Below are 19,490 nucleotides of genomic sequence, written 5' to 3' on the forward strand. Positions count from 1 at the left end.
ATGACTATGAGCTGTCAATGTGATGTGGCCGTGAAAAAAGCTAATGCAGTCTTGGGATGCATCAGGCAAGGTATTTCCAGTAGAGATAAGGAGGTGTTAGTACCCTTACATAATGCACTGGTGAGACCTCATCTGGAATTCTGTGTGCAGTTCTGGTCTCCCATGTTTAAGAAGGATGAATTCAAACTGGAACAGGTACAGAGAAGGGCTACTAGGATGATCCGAGGAATGGAAAACCTGTCTTATGAAAGGAGACTCAAAGAACTTGGCTTGTTTAGCCTAATCAAAAGAAGGCTGAGGGGAGATATGATTGCTCTCTTAAATATATCAGAGGGATAAATACCAGGGAGGGAGAGGAATTATTTAAGCTCAGTACCAATGTGGACACAAGAACAAATGGATATAAACTGGCCATCAGGAAGTTTAAACTTTGAAATTAGAAGAAGGTTTGTAAGCATCAGAGGAGTGAAGTTCTGGAACAGCCTTCCAAGGGGAGCAGTGGGGGCAAAAGACATATCTGTCTTCAAGACTAAGTTTGATACATTTATGGAGGGGATGGTATTATGGGATAGCCTAATTTTGGCAATTAATTGATCTTTGACTATTAGGGGTAAATATGCCCAATGGCCTATGATGGGATGTTAGATGGGGTAGGATCTGAGTTACAGAGAATTCTTTCCTGGGTGTCTGGCTGGTGAGTCTTGCCCACATGCTCAGGGTTTAGCGGATCGCCATATTTGGGGTCAGGAAGGAATTTTCCTCCAGGGCAGATTGGCAGAGGCCCTAGGGGTTTTTCGCCTTCCTCTACAGCATCAGGCACCGGTCACTTGCTGGAGGATTCTCTGCACCTTGAAGTCTTTAAACCATGATTTGAGGACTTCAGTAGCTCAGACATAGGTGAGGGGTTTGTTGCAGGAGTGGGTGGGTGAGATTCTGTAGCCTGCGTTGTGCAGGAGGTCAGACTAGGCAATCATAATGGTCCCTTCTGACCTTAAAGTCTATGAGTCTATTTCCAGGGTTGCAAAATGACCTAGCAGACCACCTCAGCAGGTCTTTTCACAATCACAAGTGGTCTATCCATCCAGATGTAATAAACAATATCTTCCAGCAGTGGGGAGTTCCCCAGATAGATCTGTTTGCCACAAGGGCCAACAGGAAGTGTCTACACTTTTGCTCCTTCCTGAACCACAGCCCGGATTCACTGGCAGATGCATTTCTGCTTCCATGGAAGAGCTGCCTGTTCTACGTATTCCCTCCTATATTGTTGATTCATAAGATCCTCCTCAAAATCCGGAGCACTGGAACCTCAGTGATCCTGGTGGCACTATCCTGGCTACATCAGCATTGGTACGCTATGCTACTGGAGCTATCGGTAGATACTCCAATCACTCTACTGCTTGTTCTGGACATCATCACTCAACATCACAGAAGGCTTCAACACCCCAATCTCGAGTCTCTCCACCTCACAGCTTGGAAACTGTATGGCTGAACCTGCTAGAGCTCACATGCTCAGACCCCATTAGAGAGGTTCTTCTGGGTAGCAGAAAACCTTCAACCAGAGCGACTTACCTAGCCAAATGGAAAAGATTTGCAATTTGGTGCCTGTGGAGTCGTATCCCTCCAACACAATTGTCGGTCCCCTTTATCTTGGACTACCTCCTAAAGCTGAAACAGCAGGTTTTGTCTCACTCCTCGATAAAGGTTCACCTGGCTGCCATCTCAGCTTTTCACCCAGGAGAGCATGGACGCACCATCTTCACTAACGAAATGGTGCAGTGGTTCCTCAAGGGGTTGGACAGGTTATATCCTCATATTCGGTGGCCCACCTCACACATGGGACCTTAACTTGGTACTCTTGAGGTTGATTGGGGGGCCCCCATTCGAGCCCCTAGCGACGTGCTCACTTCTCTACCTTTCCTACAAGGTGGCTTTTTTGGCGGCAATAACATCAGCCAGAAGGGTGTCCAAGCTCAAGGCTCTCGCATCTGACCCCCCATATACCATTTCTTACAAAGATAAGGTGCAACTACAACCTCACCTGGTGTTCCTCCTGAAGGTGGTCTCAAATTTCCATGCCAATCAAGACCTATTCCTTCCAGTCTTTTTCGAGAAACCCCATGCTAGTAGCTACGAGCAGAGGCTCCATTCCTTGAATGTGCGGCATGCATTGGCCTTTTATGTTGAATGAACTAAGCCGTTCCGCAAGTCAAACCAGCTGTTTGTTGCGGTAGCGGACAGGGTGAAAGGCCTCCCAGTGTCCACGCAAAGGATATCATCATGGATCACATCCTGTATCTGGGTTTGCTACAGTCTCGCAAAGGTCCCTGCCCCCTCTCTGGCTGCACACTCCACCAGAGCTCAAGCATCTTCATTGGCCTTCCTGGCCCTGGTACCGATCCAGGAGATATGTAGAGCGGCTACGTGATCTTCGGTCCACACCTTTACTTCACATTACGCCATCACCCAGGAAGCCAGGGACAATGCAGTGTTCAGCAGGGCTGTGCTTCAATCAGTGATTCCATAAACTCCAGCCCCACCTCCTAGGTAAGGTTTGGGAGTCACCTAATTGGAATTGATTTGAGCAAGCACTCGAAGAAGAAGAAAAAACAGTCACTCACCTTCTTTTAACTGTTGTTCTTCGACATGTGTTGCTCATATCCATTCCAAACCCACCCGCTTTCCCCTCTGTTGGAGTATCCGACAAGAAGAACCTGGAGAGGTGGCGGGTCAGCAGGGCCCTATATGCGGTGCCATGAAGGCATGACTCTAGGGGGCTCCAGAGCTGACCCGATGCATGCTGCTAAGGGAAAAACTTTCTGGTGAACTGTGCATGCAGTGCACGGGCAGCTAATTGGAATGGATGTGAGCAACACATCTCGAAGAACAAGTTACGAGAAGGTGAGCAAACGTTTTATTTCCTGTCTTCTGTATGGTTGTCTTCAGTTGTGCTTCACCTGCCTCTCTAAAGTCAATGCCAGTGCCAGTTCCCATCTCTGAGCTTGCAGCTTGTTGCCTCTTTCAGGTTTGCTGGTGCTTTCACACTACGACAGCGGATGCTGAATTTTGTACAGAATATCCAGTATTATATGATGTTTGAAGTGATGGAACCAACATGGCATATCCTTGAGAAAAACTTGAAATCGGTGAGTTTAGTGGTTTGACCTGTGGCCAGATGGACAAGAGTCCCAAGTCACCGAACTGTTACTCTTATCCCTCTTGTTTAAGAAAAAAATCAGATTTCAGTTACTTAAAGTAAATATTTAAATATACCGTTCTCCAGAAAACAGTTACTGTGTTCCCCACACTTACTGCTCCAGAAGAGATTGTTGGGAATTCTTTAAGTGCTGTTCCTGTGGTGATAACATCAGAAGCCTGACAGTGCTTCTGCCTAGAAAAGAAAGAAATTTAAGGAGGAGCAGCTAAGGGGATCCAGACAAGAGTTTTCCAGACGTACACTTGTCTTACTCCCCATTATTTTATTGCCTTCTTAGAAGTCTAGATTGGAGTAACTCTCCCTAGCAATGTTGTCCCTTGGCGTGTGACTGTTCCAGTGGTTGAAGTTTACAATGCTAGTTTGATTTTTTTTTTTGTATGTCTTTGTGCACCAGCACTTGCTAGGAGAGTAGTTAACTCCTGCAGAAGAGTTTGCAACACACACTTTTGGGTGTGGGAGACTCACAAAAGTAGCTGTCTTTCGTTCCAAAATGTATTCCTCCAGAGGCTGTTTCTGTGCAGGCAGACATTTACAGGGCTAAAATTGTTGGTCTCACCACACCACAGTTGTGCTGACTCTTCTTCATCACTTCCCATCTCTATTATTAATAAAGGCTTTTTCTCTCTTAGAACCACACTTTTCTCTGTGCTCCAGCTCCTGCTTACACCACCATGTGACATGGTGCCATCAGTGGCTGGATCCCATCTACCAAAAGAGAACAAAATAACAGGAACAGAAGAAAGATTGCAGCTCTTTGCATGAGGGGAGAATGGTCCCAGAGTACTGGGATGCAAAGGTTTTAGACATACCCAGGAATCACTGATACAGAGCTTTTGCTGACTCTCTGACTGTGACTATGACTAATAATCACTCTGAATTCTTTTGTATGTTCACTTGACCCTCCCTGAGGGTCCAGAGGACTGGACTGTTGGTCAGGAAGATTGGGTGACATATACATTGCTTTTGTTTGTTATGACAGTCAGTTATGAAACAGAATAATCCTAATCACTAATTTGCTATTAAAGGCATATATATAAATTTTGTAAGGGAATTGTCAGCAAGGGTTTAGACCTCCCCAAGTATCTGGGCAAAACTTCCATTGATTTCAATAAGGCATATATTGCACTACAGGTTTGGAGCACAGAACTAGCTCTTAATCATACCTTGGGACTGTTTGGGCCAGGTTTTCCCTACCTGGTATTCCATGAATTAGGATCACTGAGATTTAGAAATGACAGGAAAGGGCAGCCCCTTTCAGTCTAATGTTCTGCATTGTGCCAATCTCCCCCTGTTTTCACCAAGCACTCTCATGAAAAAGAGCTCTGAAATGGAAAAGGAACCCCTTGGCATAAGGAAAGATAGAACCAACGTCCCCGACTCATCAGGGAACGGGGTTTATCCCTATTCCATTCCAGTTCTGGGAAAGGTTGTGCTTTTGACCCTTGTTGGCTCTGAGAAGTATGAGCAGATGTCTTGGATGTGTTTGCTATAATACCCTTCTCATGACTCAATTTGCGTTTTTAATCTCTGCACATCTTGAGTCAGTGTAGAGTTTTATCTGAATGTAAACTTGCCATATCAGTTGAGATGACTAAAAACTTGTAAAACCCTACAGAAACAGTTAGCATTTCCCAATCTCATTTTGTTCCTATAATGTATTTCCTGTCTGCGTTTAACTTTACATTTTAAGCACTATGATCTTCTCAATATCTCATAGCAATTTTACTTTTTCTTTTTCCATTAATTTATTTCACATCACTAACCGATATTTTAAATCTCTGGTAGCAGGTTAGTGTAAGGAACTGGTTGATGTGTTGTTTATTGTTGTGTTTTCCTATAACAGGCTTCCAATATTGATGATGTCCTGAGCCACCATACGAGCTTTCTGGATAACTGTCTAAAGGACTGCATGCTAACAAATCCTGAGCTACTGAAGATCTTTTCCAAGCTGATGTCTGTTTGTGTCATGTTCACAAACTGTATGCAGGTATGGGGCCTCCCAGCACGCAGCAGAGTGTTTGCAGCTGCTCAAAATGCCACTTCCCTCTTCTCACAGTGCCATTTCTTTTGACTTGCCCTTCTCTCCTCCCTCTGAAATACTTTGCTTCTTTCACTGGCCTCTTTAGCTTTCTTTTTACTATTCTGGCAGCTGCTTTGGCAAGAAGATGATGACTGAAACATCCTACTCTAGGGAAAGTTTGATTTTATGTTATTCTTAGAAGAATACTGATAGTTTAGTATGAATGAGAATTGACTCATAGTGCTTGTAAAGAATATAAAAATGGCCATACTGAGTCAGGTCAATGGTCCATTCAGTACAATATCCTGTCTTCCACCAGTGGCCTCTGCCAGATGCTTCAGAGGAAATGAACAGAACAGGGCAATTACTGAGTGAACCATCCTCTGTCATCTAGTCCAATTTTCTGGCAGTCAGATACTTAGGGACATCCAGAGCATGAGATTGCATCCCTGACCATCTTGGCTACTAGCCACTGATGGACCTATCTTCCTTGAACTTACCTAATTCTTTTTTGAACACACTTCTACTTTCGATCGTCACATCATTCCGTGGCTGCGAGTTCCACTGGTGGACTGTACACTGTGTGAACAAGTACTTCCTTTTGTTTGTTTGAAACCTGATGCCTATCAATTTCATTGGGTGACCCCCTTGTTCATGTGTTCTGACACCTCAGTCTGCGACAGTTCCTCAGATTTGTCATCTATGCCTGATTGGTTGGAAGAGTCAGCAGACTGGCTGTTAAACCCAGGAGCAGCAGCATTCAATGGCTGCTCAAAGCATTCGCCCACAGCTGTGATAGTTCCTGCACCTGTTTGTTCCCAGCCTTGACCTAATCTCTTTCCTCCTTGAACCCAGCCTTCTAACCTAGTGGTTAGAACAGGAGTCGGTAGTCAGGAATATTCAGTTGTGCATTGTGCAAGTTCTCTGTATATATCTGTCATTGCATCTCAGCTCTAACCCTCAGCACCCCAGAGTCTTCCTTTCTGTCTTCTTCCCCAAAACTCTGCCAGTGCACCACTGTACTGATCTGCAGCACCCTTTACTGTTCCAATTGTGGGCACCCCAATGCACCTCAGTCCTGACCTGTAAAACAGTTGTGTCTGCCTATCATGACCCAGCACTGGTGTCTCATGCACCAGTTTTAGCGACGTACACAAATAGGCAGTCTGATGGGAAACACTAACTTCATCGCTGTCTTAACCAGGATTTGATCCCATGTACCCCGCTGCTATGGAAGAAGGCTTTTGTGAACTATTGAAGCTCTAAAGTCCTGCCTGAATTAAAACCAGTTCTTATGCTTCATTTTAACTATAGAAATGGCGCTTGATGTTTACCATGTTTTATCATCTACTCTTCCCACAGAGATTTACCCAAAGCATGAAGCTGAATAATGAAATGGGCCGGCTTACATTAGAGCACGGCACAATGTTGGGCCCACCAACAGAGCAGGAGCGTGCCGAGGAAGTTGTGAAGAAGCAGCTAACTAATAAAGTAAGGCACCCACTTTTAAGAATATTTATTTGCTTGTTCTTAACTGGCTAATTCTTCCTTCCAGACAGCACCTTGGAAGTCAGGTTTCTCTTATTTCTACCTTTCTTCCATTGCACTGAAAAAGCCATAGAGGTACTTCACGATCATCCAGCCAGCAGCGTGTGCTGTTCCCATTTGGTAACAAGGAGGGAATAAGTGTTCTTTAAACTAACCAGCCAGGCTCCTTTAAGTGTGAACTTAAAAGCTCATGTAAATAAATACACTCAAAACATTCCTCAAAGAGCGACTTCATTCTGAGAAATGGCCCCTCAAGGTTCCATGTCTGTTATGCCCTTACACATGCCTTTAGTGAATTCAGATCAAATGTGCTCAGGTTACAAGAGAAAAAAAAATATTTTTCTAACTGCTAGCACTACAAGCTCAGCCAAGGCTCTGACAGTCAGGCTGAGCTTTTTTCTTCTCAGGGATGCTCATCATGCATAAAGGTTCTGCAAGCTTCCAGTGACAGCCATGCAGCTCTGTTCTCTTCAGTGGGTTTGCATAGTGTAACTGACTGGAACTTAATACACAATTCTGATGCTAGAGGAAAGGAACAGAATCCAGCTTTCTGTCAGTCTTACCCCTACAGAGCCAGCCCTGTCAACAGGGATAAAAAGCAGTGAATGCTTACTTTGGTCACTAAATTTAGCAGATCTACCTCTCCCTACACACATGGAGCAGGCCTGCTGAGTAAGGGACACTTCCACACAGCAGCTGTTCAGCACAGATCCTTGCTGAGATACAGAATGCTTACAGACTCAGTGTTACAAATCCACGAATACCTCAGAACAGCACATTTCCACTAATGCCTACCTTCTCATTTCACCACAAGTGTTCTTTGACTGCTTGCACAATGCATTCCACTCTTGGTGTGTATGTGCACAGTTCAAAGTTGCCAGAAATTTTTCCCTCAGTGGTATTCGTTGGGGTGGCTTGAGCACCCTCTGCTGCCAAGTGCCACTAGCTTTGGTAAAAAGCTCCTAGCCAACCCTGTGCCCCCTCAGCTTCTTTTTGCCAACCATGATCGTCTCTGGAACTATTCTTCTTGCATTTGCAAGTTCTCACAGTTGATTTTGTTCTTTATGTATTGTGAATAATTAGTCACTAGTAGTAAAATTACAGTTAGATTTTCTGTTTATTTGCTTTTCCATCAATCCCTGGTGCCAAGAGATGCCTTGGTCACTGTGCTTCAAACCCTGTGTTTCCTATAATAAGTCTATGCCCATGAGCAACCCACAAGTTAGTTGCTTGAAGTGCCTTGGGGAAGCTCATACTGGGACCTTTGCCAAATTTGCAAGGGCTTTAAGCCTCACACAAATAAAGATCAGGAAGCCCAGCTAAAGTTTCTGCTCATGGAGAAGGCACCAAGACCTCCATCTGAGCCAGACAGACAGAATCAGCACCGACTGCTTTGGCATCCTATCATGTCAGAGTCCTGGTACCAATCCTAGTGCCTAGGAAGAGGCATAAAAAGCAGACTGCTGAAAGGGGGCAATCTACATGAAGTCTGCCAGGTATGGGGATCAGAGTAAATTGCACTCTAAACCCAAGTGCTCCTCTGCCTTGGTACCATGGAAGCCGGCACCTATGCAGGTACTGTCAAGTCTGGAGCCAGAAGAGACTCCCATATCTGCAGCACTGCACCGATACCAACACTCTCAATACCAACATTGCCAGAGGTGTTTGCAGCTGCTAGTGATCTCCTCTTGCTGTCAGTACTGGTGTTGCTCGCAGTACAAGAGTCGTCACTTTCAGTGCTGGCGAACACGGGTGAACTGGTTGGATCATTACAACGCATGGTACTGGACCAGTCTCCTGTACCCATGACAGCTTGCCCTTCAGCATCATCAAAGGGGAAACTCATGATGCTGGCCTTGCTGCAGACCTCTCCACCTTGGCACTGATCGCCAGCACAGTCAGGAGCTGCACTCCTGTGACCACCAGAATGAGAATTGTCCTCTTTTGAGTCGGAGATTGGGTCCTACTCTTCCCAGTTTCAAACCAGATTCCAAAACCAGGTTCAACAGGACCCCATAGATAAAGAAGGGAAGGAAGAGCATCCACAGCCAGTGCAGGCCTCCTTGTCCTCCTTTCCTGACAAGGCAGTCTCAGTCAAGGGCATCTCACCTCCCCCAGATGACTATAAAGCTCACCTAGAGTTGTTAAAGGGAGTAGCCTTAAATCTGGGCATACAGATAGAGGTAGTAAAAGATTCCCCCCACAGCCTGGAAGGGTTTCTACTCCCGTTATTTCCTAATCCTGACAGCCAAGGGAGGTCTCGGATCTATTTTAGACCTGCATCAACTTAACAACTATCTCAAAAATATAAAGTTCTGCATGGTCCTCCTGGCATCAATTATTCCTTCTCTGGATCCCAGGGACTGGTACGCCACCCTTGATTTAAGAGATGCCTCCTTCTATGCCTCAATATACTGTGGGCACAGAAGGTTCCTCAGGTTTGTAGTGAAGCAGTCACATTACCAGTTCACGGTGCTTCCATTTGGCCTGTCTGCAGTTTCTCGGGTATTCACAAAATGTATGGCTGTAGTGGTAGTGTTCCTGAGGAGATTAGGAGTTCAGGCCTACCCATATCTGAATGACTGACTAGTCAAGGGCTGGGCCAGGGCTCTGGTTGTGTCCAGTGTTTGACTCATCCAGTCAACATTCAAGGCCTTAAGCCTATTGATCAATGCAGACAAATCTATACTTTGTCTGGTACAGAGGATAGAGTTTATTGGTGTGTGTTAGACTCTATCCAGGCAAGGGTGTTACCCCCCTTCCCCCAAGTTACAATTCCAGTTGGTCCAATCCCTGGTTACACACCTCAAATGTCATCCAATCATAACAGCCCAAAACTGTATAAGGCTCCTGAGCCGCATGGTCTTGTGCCCACAAGTGGTACAACATGTGAGTCTGTATCTCATACTCTTCCAGACTTGGATGGTCTCAGGGTACTTGCCAAGCCATCTTCCTGTGGACATTGTATTCACAGTTCCTTCCCGGGTTCTTTGTTTCTCTGAATTGGTCGTTGGATCCTCTCAACGCTTGTGTGGATGTTCCCTTCATCCCTTCTCGACCGTCAATGACTCTGGTCTCAGACACGTTAGTGCTAGGATGGGGAGCTCACTTGGGGCCCCTCAGAACTCAAGGTCTTTGGTCATTTACAAAGATCTCTCTTCATATCAACATTAGAGAGCTCAGAGTGGTTAGTCTTGCCTGTCAGTCATCCCTGCCTCATATCAGAAGGAGAAACCTATTTGTTCTGACAGACAACACCGCAGCCATGTTTTACCTCAACAGGAAGGGAGGAGCTCGCTCATCCTTCCTTTTTCAGGAAGCAGTTCATCTATGGGAATTTTGTATAGCCCATTCAGTCTACCTCGACTCCTCTTACCTTCCAGGGGTGCAGAACGAGATAACAGATCACTTGAGCAGGTCTTTCTTTAGTCATCACGAGTGGTCTGTTCACCTGGATGTAGCCAGAGGCATATTCAAGCAGTGGGGGACTTCCCAGGCAGACCTATATGAGAACAAGTACAATAGAAAATGTCATCAATTCTTCTGCTGTCAAGGCTGCAGTCTGGGTTCCATTGCAGACGCCTTCCTGCCACCCTGGACGGTAAAGCTTTATTATGCTTTACCCCCAATTCCAATTGGTGTGCCCACACCAATACTGGTTCTCCACTCGACTTGATCTCTTAGTGGTGACTCCAATCTTACTTCTGTTGCACCTGGATTTGATCACTCAAATAGATAATAAATAAAAAAATAATGCAGGCAGACATCCAGCAACAGAGGGGGGCTATCCAGTTTATTGCACCCAATACAGCATGTATGGTTACCTGCCCAATGGGCAGGTGGCATGTGTGTGCATTTGGTGCAAGGAGCTCCTGGCTCTCAGAGACTGTGTACGGGCTTTGGAGCTCAGAGTCTCTGATCTGGAAGAGCTAAGGGAGACAGAGAGGTACATAAATGAGACACAGTAGAATAGTCCCACCCCCAGTCTGACAGCCTCTATGCTGTTGAGGAGGATGAAAGTCTCAGGGAAGGAGAACATCTAACTGGAGCAGAGGGAAATGATCCCATAGTTGGGACCCTCCTTCCAGATGTGGTATCCTCTCGCACTGAGGATACCTCTCTGGGGAGTGCGGGGAGGAACTCCAGTTATAGGAAGAAACGGGTATTGGGTGATTCGATCATTAGAAACATAGTTGGCTGGGTTTGCGATAACCGGGAGAACCGCATGGTTACTTGCCTACCTGGTGCAAAGGTTGCGGATCTCTTGAGACATCTAGATAGACTTAGGTTGAGTGCTGGGGAGGAGCCAGTGGTTGTGGTACGTGTAGGTACCAGTAACATAGGGAAGGATATGAGAGAGGTCCTGGAGGCCAAATTTAGGCTGCTAGGTAAGAGATTGAAGTCCAGGACCTTTATGATAGCATTTTCTGAAATGCTTCCAGTTCCACACGCAGGTCCAGTTAGACAGGCAGAACTGCAGGGCCTCAATGCATGGATGAGACGATGGTGTAGGGAGTAGGGGTTTAGGTTTATTAGGGACTGGGGAAACTTTGGGGAAAGTGGGAGCCTATACAGGAAGGATGTGCTCCACCTAAAGCAAAATGGAATCAGATTGCTGGCACTTAAAATTAAAAAGATCGTAGAGCAGTTTTTAAACAAAGGGCTGGGGGAAAGCCTACAGGTGCAGAGGAGCACGTGATTCGGACAGAGACATCCCTTAGGGGAGGATCTATTAATGGAGATTCTCTATGTCCTAGTAAGGAGGAGAGGATGGAAGATGATAAAATACAGGTAGGATCTGATGAGAAACAGTCAAATGAAAAAAGTGCCATTCAATTATATCATATAATGGCAGACAGCTAAAAAGTGATAAGTTCTTAAAGTGCTTATATACAAATGCTAGAAGTCTAAATAATAAGATGCGTTTACTGAACTGCCTTATATTAAATGAGGATATTGATATAATAGGCATCACAGAAACTTGTTGGAATGAGGATAATCAATGGGACACAATAATATCCGGGTACAAAATATATCAGAAGGACAGAACAGGTCATGCTGGTGGGGGACTGGCACTATATGTGAAAGAAAGCGTAGAATCAAATGAAGAAAAAATCTTAAATGAACCAAACTGTACCATAGAACCTCTGTGGATAGTAATTCCATGCTCTAATAATAAGAATATAACAGCAGGGATATATTGTCAACCACCTGACCAGGATGGTGATAGTGACTGTGAAATGCTCCGGGGGATTAGAGAGGCTATTAAAATAAAAAACTTAATAACTAGGTATTTCAACTATCCCCATATTGACTGGGTACATGTCACCTCAGGAAGGGATGCAGGGATAAAGTTTCTTGACACCTTAAATAACTGCTTCTAAGAGCAGCCAGTCCTGGAATCCCACAAGAGGAGAGGCAATTCTTGATTTAGTCCTAAGTGGAGCACAGGATCTGATCCTGAACCGCTTGGTAATAGTGACCATAATATAATTAAATTTAACATCCTTATGGCGGGGAAAACACCACAGCAGCCCAACACTGTAGCATTTAATTTCAGAAAAGGGGACTACACAAAAATAAGGAAGTTAGGTAAACAGAAATTAAAAGGTACAGCACCAAAAGTGAAATCCCTGCAAGCTGCATGGAAACTTTTTAAAAACACCATAATAGAGGCTCAACTTAAATGTATACACCAAATTAAAAAACTGTAAGAGAACCAAAAAAGTGCCATCATGGCTAAACAACTAAGTAAAAGAAACAGTGAGAGGCAAAAAGGCATCCTTTAAAAAATGGAAGTTATATCCTAGTGAGGAAAATAGAAAGGAGCATAAATTCCGGCAAATCAAGTGTAAAAATATAATTAGGAAGCTGAAAAAGAACTTGAAGAACAGCTAGCCAAAGACTCAAAAAATAATAAAAAAAAATTGTAAGTACATCAGAAGCAGGAAGCCTGCTAAACAACTAGTGGGGCCATTGGACGATCAAGATGCTAAAGGTGCACTCAAGGACAAGAAGGCCATTGCGGAGAAACTAAATGAATTCTTTGCATCGGTCTTCACGTCTGAAGATGTGAGGGAGATTCCCAAACCTGAGCCATTCTTTTTAGGTGACAAATCTGAGGAACTGCCCAGATTGAGGTGTCATTAGAGGAGGTTTTGGAACAAATTGATAAACTAAACAGTAATAAGTCAGCAGGACCATATGGTATTCGCCCAAGAGTTCTGAAGGAACTCAGATGTGAAATTGCAGAACTACTAACTATAGTCTGTAACCTATCATTTAAATCAGCTTCTGTACCAAATGACTGGAGGATAGCTAATATGACTCCAATTCTTAAAAAGGGCTCCAAAGATGACAAGGTCCCTCGCCAAAAGCTCTTAAGCAAAGTAAGCTGTCATGGGATAAGAGGGAAGGTCCTCTCGTGAATTGGTAGCTGGTTAAAAGATAGGAAACAAAAGGTCATTAGAAATAGATAGGAAACAAAAGATAGGAAACAAAAGGTCATTAGAAATAAATGGTCAGTTTTCAGAATGGAGAGAGGCAAATAGTGTTGTCCCCAGGGGTCTGTACTGGGACCAGTCCTATTCAACATATTCATAAATGATCTGGAAAAAGGGGTAAACAGTGAAGTGACAAAATTTGCAGATGATACAAAACTACTCAAGATATATAAATCCCAGGCAGACTGTGAAGAGCTACAAAAGGATCTCTCAAAACTGGGTGACTGGACAACAAAATGGCAGATGAAATTCAATGTTGATAAATACAAAGTAATGCACATTGGAAAACACAATCCCAATTATACATATAAAATATGGGGTCTAAATTAGCTGTTACCACTCAAGAAAGAGATCTTGGTATCATGGTTTATAGTTCTCTAAATACATCCACTCAATGTGTAGCGGCAGTCAAAAAAGCGAATAGAATATTGGGCATAATTAAGAAAGGGATAGGTAATAAGACAGAAAATATCATATTGCTTCTATATAAATCCATGGTACGCCCACATCTTGAATACTGCGTGCAGAGGTGGTTACCCCATTTCAAAAAGGATGTATTGGAATTGGAAAAGGTTCAGAAAAGGGCAACAAAAATTATTAGGGGTATGGAACAGCTTCTGTATGAGGAGAGATTAATACGACTGGGACTTTTCAGCTTGGAAAAGAGACTACTAAGGGGGGATATGATAGAGGGCTATAAAATCATGACTGGAGTGGAGAAAGTAAATAAGGAAGTGTTATTTATTTCTTCTCATAACACAAGAACTAGGGGTCACCAAATGAAATTTAAACCTGCTGCCTATTAAACACACACAAGGTATTTTTTCACACAATGCACAGTCAGTGTGCGGAACTTTTTGCCAGAGGATGTTGTGAAAGCCAAGACTAAAATACAGTTCAGAAAAGAACTAGATAAGTTCATGGAGGATAGGTCCATCAATGGCTATAAGCCAGGATGGGCAGGGATGGTATCCCTAATCTCTGTTTGCCAGAAGCTGGGAATGGACGACAGGGAATGGATCACTTGATGATTACCTATTCTGTTCATTCCCTCTGGGGTACCTGGCATTGTCCACTGTCGGAAGACGGGATACTGGGCTAGATCGACCTTTGGTCTGAACCAGTATGGCTGCTCTTATGTTCTTATGTAATACCACAGTCAGCTGCTCCCCCGAACCTGTGTTCCCTTCATTTAACAGCCTGGAAGCTCCATGGCTAAATCCCAGAGAACAAGCTTGCTTGGAGCAAATTCGCCAAGTCTTACTAAGCAGTAGAAAGCCCTCCACCAAAGCCACCTAGCTGTCAAAATGGAAGCGGTTCTTAGTCTTGGCTTCCCAAACCAGAGTCTTGCTGATACACCTGAAACAGCAAGGCTTAGCAATTTCCTCTGTCAAGGTTCACCTGACAACAATATCAGCTTTCCACCGTTGTGTGGATAACAGTTCTGTTTTTTCAAATGACATGACAATCCGATTCCTTAAAGGCCTTGAAAAGTTGTATCCTCAATGAAGAGAGCTTGTCCCTCCACCCTTGGGACTAGAGCCTGGTCTTGTCTAAATTTATGGGACCACTGTTTGACCTTTTAGCAATGTGCTCCTTACTATACCTCCCTTAGAAGGTGGCTTTTCTAATTGCCATCACTTCTGCTAGAAGAGTCTTGGAACTCCATGCCTTGACTTCGGAACCTCCATATACGGTCTTCTTTAAAGATAAGGTATATTTACACCCTCCCCTGAGTGTCCTTTGTAAAGCAGTTTCAAATTTTTATAGCAATCAAGCAGTTTACTTACCGGTGTTATACCCAAAACCTCACAGAAATAGGAATCAACGACTACACACACTGGATGTTACATGAGCTCTAGACTTTTACATAGACAGGACTGAACCATTTCAGCAGTCCATCCAACTGTTCACAGAGGATTTTGTCTTGGATAACGTCATGTATCCACACTTGCTATGAACAGGCAGGCATTTGGCCACCAAGTAACCTGACTACTCATTCCACAAGATCTCAAGCATCCTTAGCGGTGTTCTTAGTGCAAATCCCTATCTAGGACATTTGTAAAGCAGCAAGCCAGTCATCAGTGCACTTTCTCCCATTATACCATCACCTGTTGTTCTAGGGATGATGCCAAATTTGGTTAAGCTGTATGAATGTGAACTCTGATCCCTCCAGCTTTATTACTGCTTGGGAGTCACCAAGAGTGGAATGCACATGTGCAAGCACTTGATGAAGAAAAGACGGTTTTGAACCTTTTGTAATTGTTGTTCTTCGAGATGTGTTGCACATGTCTATTCCACGACCTACCCTCCTACCCCTCTATGTCGGAATTTCTGGAAAGAAAGAACTGAGGGGGGCTCAGGGTCAGCTAGGCATTTTATAGCAGTGAGGGAAAAATTGCTGGTAATGGTGCATGGGGCACACAGGCACTAAGAGTGGAATGGATCAAGTGCAACTCATCTTGAACAACAATTACAAAAGATTAGTAAGCATTTTTTCATGTCATTTTCCTTCTTCCTCTGTGGTTTAATGAGAGCGCTGACCCTGCTAAACATGTACATTGTTACCCAGCTGCAGCAGAATTATGTTGCTTACAGCAAACATTGGTCTTATTACTTAGTTCTGAACTGTTTTTATCAAGGGCAGTGGGCACTAACGCATGGGTTCTTTGTGGCTCGGGTTCTTTCACATCTCCAAAGTAGTATCTTGTGGCAAATGAACCAGTTAGTGTGTAGACTGTTAGACCATTTCCAGCCCATCTCTTTTGAGATTAGGACACCTGACTTTGTTTGTTTCCTTTCTGTGTATATGTATGCTAACTTCTCTCACCCTGCAGCTCACAATCTGCCTTCTGCTAGGCTGACACACCATTCCTGCAGACAGCCACTAGGGGGCCACGAAAGAGCAGTGCAGTGTAAATGCTTGAAGGTGGTCTGCTGGACATTCCCTGCCTGTGTTGTTTGCCTGATGAACCTATCTCGTGTACAGCAGCACGTAGCATTTGAAAACAAGCCACCCACAGGATGCTTCTGATCATAGTGCCTGTGATGAAATACTGTAGAGATCAGTTAAAGCCACACTACTACTGAAGATACTACTACACAACTCTAACAGGATCCATTTCATACCTTTGGATTGTGTGTCAGACCAGCAGGGCAAGGTTTTTAAACCCCCAGGGCATGATGTCTTCTCAGTGTCAGTACCTTGCCCAGGGAGCATGCTCTAGGCTTGGGTCTTACAGCATACCTGAGGGGCAGTATATAGAATTCATTTCACAACTGTTCATCCTGTTGTATGCCGCATGAGAAAAGGTGTGTCTGGGATGGAGCAGTTTTGAAATTTTATGTCAATATTCTTCCATAGAAACAGAAGTTTGAAAAAAGAAAAGAGAGAGTCCTTGTACAGTGTACTCCTTTTCTTTTTGCGAATACAGACTAACACGGCTGTTACTCTGAAACTTGTACAGTGTGTGTCTGGTTGCCACCCAGAACCACTCTCACTTACTGTGGCCTCCTCTTGATAGCTTTTAGCAGAGCATGCAGACGCCTTCCAACTAACATCTGGCTTCGAGGCAACTATCAACAAGTTTGACAGCAATTTCTCAACACATCTCCTGGACCTTCTGGATAAGCTGAGTGTTTATAGCACCAATGACTGTGAGCACAGCATGATCAACATCATCTACAGGTGAGCAGAGTGGAACTGTCTCCTAGTAGCACAGGAAGGAAAGAGTCCAACTCTAGACCAGACTGAAATTTGTTCTTTATTCCTTTTTTGTGGTATCATGGCAGCCAGCTGTTCTATCAGTGTAACACTGGAATAGCAAGAAGCTTTAGTCAGTAGTTCAGCAAGTAGCTTTTTTAAAATGTACTTTTGCAAGAAATAAAGTTGGGGAAATGGAGGTTCTTTTTTAAGCTATTGCAAATCTGACTTTGTAAATGATGCTAGTCTCACTGTATTTGGTCATAGCCTTGTCCTGTGTCACTGAAATGACTATACTTCTTGAGAAACTGACCTACCCGCTCCATGCCTCAGTTTCTCCATCTCCAAGATGGGGATAATAGAGCTGCCTTTGAAATGCTTTCAGATCTACGCATGAACAGCTACTATAAAAGTGCCCGGTATTATTAGTAACACTGGGTCTTTAAGATCCCTCTGCAGCTACATTGCAACATGGTGCGAAATGTGTAGGGCCTGCTGAGGCACTGCCAGTTTCTCATCCCTACAGGGTATGCACTGGGAAATCCTTCTCAGTTGAGCTTGGATGAAGTGCATCAAACAGAAGTGCCTCTCACTCTATGCATTCCTGCCAGTATTTTTTTCCCCAGAGGAACTGCGACTGTTGTTGCTGTTGATGTCCACTGGTGGCAAGCCATGTACAGTACTGGACTGGGGTTATTTTTTAATGAGAGAAGATTAAAATTAAATGAAATCCAAATATGTTAATATCTGGAAATTCTCAACTAAGGCATCAAACAATTGTAGGTTTAAGGGGATGAGTGAGGATGGAGCGGGGCAGAGAGACTTGGCATTCCTAACCTGATGTGTCACAGGAGGAAAAGCAGTGAAGTTACAGCCTAGGATACTTACCAGCTTGGACTTAAAAGCATGGAAATGTTCCTTGTATTAACATTTATAAGTTGAAATAGCTGCAGTTACAGAATTGATGGACAGATGTAAGATGCACAGCCCCAGTGAGCCATAGGCTGTAGCTTTGATTCACAAAGCAAGAATCCTTATTTTAAAGTGTATAGTCTTGTTTTTTTCCTTCAGGAGACTGTGTGTTTATTGCTCATAGAAGTAATTTTAAATGGCTAGTAGTAGCTTGTAACCAAAATTTATAATACCCATTTGTTACTCAGAGACCCTTCCTAAAACACACTGCTTTGCTTGATGTTTCAGAATCATTTTTCCCTAACAATAGTAGAGACTTGGATTAGTAACATTCAGTTTTACAGCATAGTCCAGACTGAAGGTTGGGAGATCTGGGATCTATTCCCAGTTTTGACACTGACTTGCTATTTGGCCTAGTGCAAATCATGCCAGCCCTCTATGCCTCAGTTTCCCCATTTGTAAAATGGGGCTAATGCTGCCTGTCTTCCTTTGTAAAGTACGTTGAAAGCTTCAGACAAAAAGCCTTATAACTTGCTTTTATGGAATATTTGTGATGATTCTGTTTTAAACACAGGTAAACGATGTCGGAAAAGTCTCCCAGAATCAACACTTTCATTTACAAAAGTTCCAATTTTGGCAAACTCTGATTTTCTGAAATTCCAATATGCTTCCACCCCTGAGCCATTTAGATAACTGGAATTTACCTCTATAAGGTATAAATACACTGTAAATACACAGGTATAAATACACTGTAAATCATAAATAATGGTAATTATGGTAACTGGTGAATTTTAGGTGTATGCCCAGGAATTTCTCTCATTTTTACTATGGAATTTTGAAACCCTTAAATAGCATTTGAAGCCTGTTACCACTTCTCTCTGTTTTCACACTTCTGGGCCATTTGTGGGAAGACTATTGAACATGTGTTTGCTTTCCTCTAGGCTGGATTTCAATGGATTCTACACAGAGCGGCTGGAGCATATTTCTGCACAGAGGAGTCAGAAAGGAGTTTCCGAAGCTCCCCTTCTTCCCAGGGTCGTTGTATCCACCCAATGACGCTTTTATGTTACATATTTTAGATGCTGCACCTTTCACACCAGAATGCAGTACTCTTGCCCAGTTGTATCTGTGAGTAGTTTGCACTTTAAACTCCATAAAAGCTGGAAAACAGCAGTCGTCTAGTAAGATCGTGTTTGAGCTTCTGAAATCTAAACGTGGAAAGGATTTTGTCACTTCTGAGATACTTTTGTTAACTTTTTTACCAAATATTAAAACTGTGTGTGTTGTATAATATATAAAGAAATAAAACATCAGAATTATTTGGTCTCTGTTGGCCTGAACTTACTGCTCACTTCAGTCATTCTGGGTGACTACAGCTTGGTCATCTTATGTAGTTCTGCTAATTCACAGATAGAGATGTAAGGTAGTTACGTGTTGTGACTTAGGGCTTGAAGAAAGCTCGCTGAAGCCCAGTGGAGTCCCTCCATTGACTTAGGTTTGGATCCAGGCCCTTTTTCAGTGTCTGTCTGCGATTGTAGCATAGATGCCAGAGCTATGCAAATAACAGACTTTCAGTTCACTGTCCAAACT

General features: G+C 43.6%; 1 protein-coding gene across 3 annotated transcripts in view; it reads left to right on the plus strand.

Moving 5' to 3' along the window:
• Positions 1 to 19,219, plus strand: part of TUBGCP2 (tubulin gamma complex component 2) — a 91,050-nt gene extending 71,831 nt beyond the window's left edge. For all 3 annotated transcript variants that reach the window (XM_084634492.1, XM_084634491.1, XM_084634490.1), the window contains exons 14-18: positions 3,023 to 3,143; positions 5,058 to 5,201; positions 6,597 to 6,725; positions 16,810 to 16,973; positions 18,842 to 19,219. In XM_084634492.1, the coding sequence (XP_084490618.1) occupies positions 3,023 to 3,143; positions 5,058 to 5,201; positions 6,597 to 6,725; positions 16,810 to 16,973; positions 18,842 to 18,956 (673 nt within the window). In that variant the 3' untranslated portion in view covers positions 18,957 to 19,219. The remainder of the gene's footprint in view (positions 1 to 3,022; positions 3,144 to 5,057; positions 5,202 to 6,596; positions 6,726 to 16,809; positions 16,974 to 18,841) is intronic.
• The last annotated feature ends 271 nt before the right edge of the window (positions 19,220 to 19,490 follow it).

Source organism: Lepidochelys olivacea (assembly GCF_965140295.1).
Source record: "Lepidochelys olivacea isolate rLepOli2 genome assembly, chromosome: 7".
Classification (NCBI taxonomy): Eukaryota; Metazoa; Chordata; order Testudines; family Cheloniidae; genus Lepidochelys; species Lepidochelys olivacea.